This window comes from Nematolebias whitei, chromosome 20, assembly GCF_014905685.2.
Source record: "Nematolebias whitei isolate Nwh7 chromosome 20, NemWhi1, whole genome shotgun sequence".
NCBI classification, from domain to species: Eukaryota; Metazoa; Chordata; class Actinopteri; order Cyprinodontiformes; family Rivulidae; genus Nematolebias; species Nematolebias whitei.
In genome coordinates this window covers 33,953,413-33,958,021 of record NC_056517.1, presented here as the reverse complement: position 1 = coordinate 33,958,021, position 4,609 = coordinate 33,953,413, and the positions used below count along the sequence as shown (strand labels likewise).

The 4,609-nt window shown below is 40.4% G+C and overlaps 1 protein-coding gene across 1 annotated transcript in view; it reads left to right on the top strand.

The window, feature by feature from the left end:
• col11a1a (collagen, type XI, alpha 1a) overlaps positions 1 to 4,609 on the top strand; it is a 124,952-nt gene that overhangs the window by 78,698 nt on the left and 41,645 nt on the right. Inside the window, exon 40 of the mRNA XM_037694096.1 lies at positions 3,276 to 3,365. Within this exon, the coding sequence (XP_037550024.1) occupies positions 3,276 to 3,365 (90 nt within the window). The remainder of the gene's footprint in view (positions 1 to 3,275; positions 3,366 to 4,609) is intronic.

Genomic DNA, 4,609 nt, shown 5'->3' with positions numbered 1-4,609 from the left:
GCAAGTCAAATGGTTGCAAGTCAAATGGCCACAAGTCAAATGGCAGCAAGTCAAATGGTTGCAAGTCAAATGGTGGCAAGTCAAATGGCAGCAAGTCAAATGGCAGCAAGTCAAATGGCAGCAAGTCAAATGGCAGCAAGTCAAATGGCCACAAGTCAAATGGCAGCAAGTCAAATGGCAGCAAGTCAAATGGTGGCAAGTCAAATGGCAGCAAGTCAAATGGCATGCTGATTGGCCTTGAAAGAGGTAAAATGTTCAGTTAAGATTCAGATGGACTACTGCCAGTGATCCATCAGCTCAAATGGACGTTCATTCAGCCGCTGCACTCAGCGGACACGTGCGGCCGATGACCCAAACAGGTGAAATCACAAAATATCTGACATGTCAGAGCAGGATCCATGTATGAATAATGCAGAATGCAGGCAGAAACAGGTGAAGCATGCGCTTTGATGGCCACGAAAGGACAAACTCCCCCTCAGCTCCGATCTTCTGCCCCTTTTATTCAGTCATGCGCGTCCGCCAACCGCTAATAACTATATAAGCAGTCAAAGCTTAATTAAAAATGTTGGGGGATTTTTTGGGAGTTAGGACCTGTAATTACTGTTAATTCGTTGGATCGGGTGGCGTTCGGAAATAATTGGGGCTGGGTCGGATTTTTTTGGACCCGAAGGCAACTCTAATGTGTATTGGGCAGTTTTGAGTGTGTCCGTATCAAAGCTAAATGTTTTTGGCAGCAGGAAGCTTGTTAGCCCCTCAAGAAAAAAAAAATAAATAAATAATTGCCATGGCATTGTACAAGCTGCGGGGTTTAAAGGCTGAGAAAAAAGCAGCGGCTTATAGACCGGAACGTACGGTAGTTAAACTGACACAATCCACGTCAGAAACTCTAAATTGCAATCAAAATATTTAATGACGTTTTCTTTGTTTGACTCATGGTGGATTTTATCTGTTGGGGTCTGAAATCGTAATAATTCCTATTCAAAAATGCACGATAATGGTAATATGGTGGGGTCCAAGTCCCAGTTTGGGTGGTAAAACCGTCCCTTTGACACATGCGCGCACCATATCATGAACATTTGTTTCTCTAAGGTTGGTTTGGTTCCTTCCTGGCAGCTCAGGGACCGTCAGGCTCACATTTGTTAGAAGCCCCTCAGTCCCAGGACCATCCAGGGACTCATCCTCCCCTTTCACTGTCATTCCTCCCCCTCTCATTTTCTCCCTGCCTCACCCCGGCAGACAGTTTAATCAAGTCAGCCGACTCAATCTAAACCCTGCATCACTCACAGACCTCTTCCTCCTCCTCCTCCTCCTCCTCCTCGCTCAGACTGGGCCATCAGTATTCCAGGGTTACAAATCCTCCAACACCTCTCAGGCTCAACTGTCTGAGCTTCACGGCGTGCAGATAAAGTCAGCTCATCAATGGAAAATAAAAACACAAAACCTTCAGGGGAAAAGGAGGTTTTTATTAAGTCAAACGTCCTTGTTGCACAAATTTAGTCTACCAAATAAATAAGGAAGAAAACGAGGAAGTCCATAAACAGTTTATTAATGTTTTCTAATTATTCTTGTGCTTCTGTCACAGTTTAAGTTTCGCATCCCTCCCTGCAACTTTGGATAAACTCAGAAAGAATAAATCAGGACGTGCAGCTCGACCAGGAAGAACCTGTTCTGACTTTAGGCAGCGGCACAACAAACGATGTGGACGAAATTTACAAAAACTATTATAAAAAGACCCAAACATTGAACTTTGTTTTGTCAAAACCCAAAGTTTTTGCTGTTTATTTATTTATTTATTATTTATTTATTTACTAAATTGGTCTTTGTTGTTTTGATGTTCTGCTACCAGATATTGGAGCACGACGTTCCCGATGAAGCCGCTCATTTTGATGGTCATGCAAGAAAAGTAGTGGAATGAAAATTGTGACAGAAACCATAGAAGAGACCACAACTGAAATAAGCAAAATGCTAACTAAAGACAAACTTAGCAACAGGTTAGCTCAAAGCTAAAACTGGGAAATAGTTAGATAAAAGCTTAAACATAAAAATTGGAAAAAGGCTAACTTAAAGCTAAAATTGACAAAACCTTAGCTCAAAGCTAAAAAAAATAGCAAATGCACACTTGAAGCTAAAAATAGCTAAAGGCTATCTTAATGCAAAAAAATTGCCGAAGGGTAACTTAAAGCTAAAATTAGCAAAATACTAACTAAAGACAAACTTGGCAACAGGTTAGCTCAAAGTTAAAACTGGGAAATAGCTACTGATAGATAAAAGCTTAAACATAAAATTAGCAAAAGGCTATCTTAAATCTAAAATTAGCAAAAGCCTAGCTAAAAGCAAAAATTAACAAAACACTCACTTGAAGCTAAAAATAGCTAAAGGCTAGCTTAATGCAAAAAATTGCAGAAGGGTAGCTTAAAGCTATAACTGGGAAACAGCTAGATATAAGCTTAAACCTAAAATTATCAAAAGGCTTTCTTAAAGCCAAAATTGACAAAAGCTAAAAATAGCTAAACACACACTTGAAGCTCAAAATAACTAAAGGCTATCTTAATGCAATAATATTGCAGAAGACTAGCTTAAAGCTAAAATTTGCAAAAGCTAACTAAAGACAAACTTAGCGACAGGTTAGGTCAAAGCTAAAATAGGGAAATAGCTAGATAAAAGCTTAAACCTAAAATTATCAAAAGGCTAGCTTAAAGCTAAAAAAAGCAAAATACTCACTTGAAGGTAAAATAGCTAAAGGCTAGCTTGAAGCCAAAATTGGCAAAAAGCTAGCTAAAATCTAAAATTGTCAAATATCTAGCTAAATACTATAACTTAACATTAGCAAAAAGCTAGCTAAAATCTAAAATTGCAAATTAAAATCTAAATAGAGCACACTGTTAGCTAAAAGCTAAAAGTAGCTAAAGGCTGTCTTAAACATAATGTGGCACAAGAAGATTAAAAAAAATAGAAGTTTAATATTTTGAGAAGGATGAAGGTTACAACAGCTAAAAGTCACATCGTCTGTGTTCTGGATGAGCTGAACGTTTTGATACATAGATGGAAAAAATAAGCTCAAAGTCTGCAGACGTAGTTAGATTGCGAAAACCTTATGGAAAAATAAAACTGGTAAACGTATTCCATGGTATTTCTGGTTTCCACAACCTCGTTGTGCAAAAACATGCAATGCTCTGTTTTTATTTATATCTTGTATTAAGTTGACGTCTAGAGTTTTTTGAGTTATTGCAACGTTGTAAATAATAAAAATAAATCTGTTTATTGTGTTTATGTAGGGAGATCCTGGACCACAAGGTTCCTCTGGTAAAGATGGGCCCCCAGGCCTTCGAGGCTTCCCGGGAGAGAGAGGTCTACCTGGCGCCACGGTAAGACGTCCTTCCACCTGTTGTCTCGAGCGGCTCACTTCATCAGAGGCAGCAGCGCTGGAATTCACTCGTAGTGATCAATGGGCTGCGAGGGAAATCCAAAGCGACATCTTACAAATGAACGGACAAGCTTCGGCATCGCTTCAGCGCCACCGACTCCACGGTTCAAACCGTGGATAATGGGCCTCTGCTCCAGAGCTCAGGGATTCATTTGTAAAGACACATTTAACTCAAGGACTTCAGTTGTTATATTCCTCGGTGGCAGCAGTTTTAGTGGCCAACGAAGGTTCTTTGTTTCCATGGCGATATTTACTAAATAAATTATCAGGTGAGAAATGTTAGCAATTAGTTTGGAGTGTCCGGGAGTGGATGTACTGCGGGGAAACAAAGTGTTCCTCCATCCTCAAGGTCAGCTATCCGCCGCAGGACAGCAGCTCGCCTGATTGTTTTCTGCCGTTGTAATTTACCCCCGCACACAGCCGGAGCCCGCAGAAACTCATTACCCATACTGCCTTGTGCTGTTTTGTGGCTCACTGGGGAGTTGAGCGCACACACAGGCCGACGTGTCCGATCTGTATAAGCAGACAAGGAAGAGCACATGTTCCGCACACGCCAAGCTAGAGTCACTAATATTAGTTTGAAAGTGCAGAAGTAGAAAGTTGCAGCTCTGAACAGTGTGATTCTCTCCCTGAAAGCACTTTCACAAATAAACTGATGTGGTTTTCTGCGAGGGAGGATCTACCGATTTGTTCCGGTAGTTGTTGGGTTATCGGAGCAGCTGTGAACAGATGCAGTAAATCTGAATCATTTCATTATTAGATAAAGAGATTGAACTTAATGTTACTGTTGTTTTCTTTCATCCATCCATCAAATCCATCCATCCATCTATCAAATCCATTCATCCATCCATTCATCCATCCATCTATCAAATCCATCCATTCATCCATCCATCTATCAAATCCATTCATCCATTCATCCATCAAATCCATCCATTCATCCATCCATCATTCTATCAATCCATCATCCATCCATCCATTCATCCATCTGTCTATCTATCAAATCCATCCTTCCATTCATCCATCCATTCATCCATCAATCCATCCAACAATCAATCCATCATCCATCCATCCATCCATCCATTTACCCATTCATCCATCCACCCATTTATCCATCAATCCATCCACTTATTCATCCATCCATCCACCATTTCATTCATCCATCCATCCATCCATCCATCCATCCAT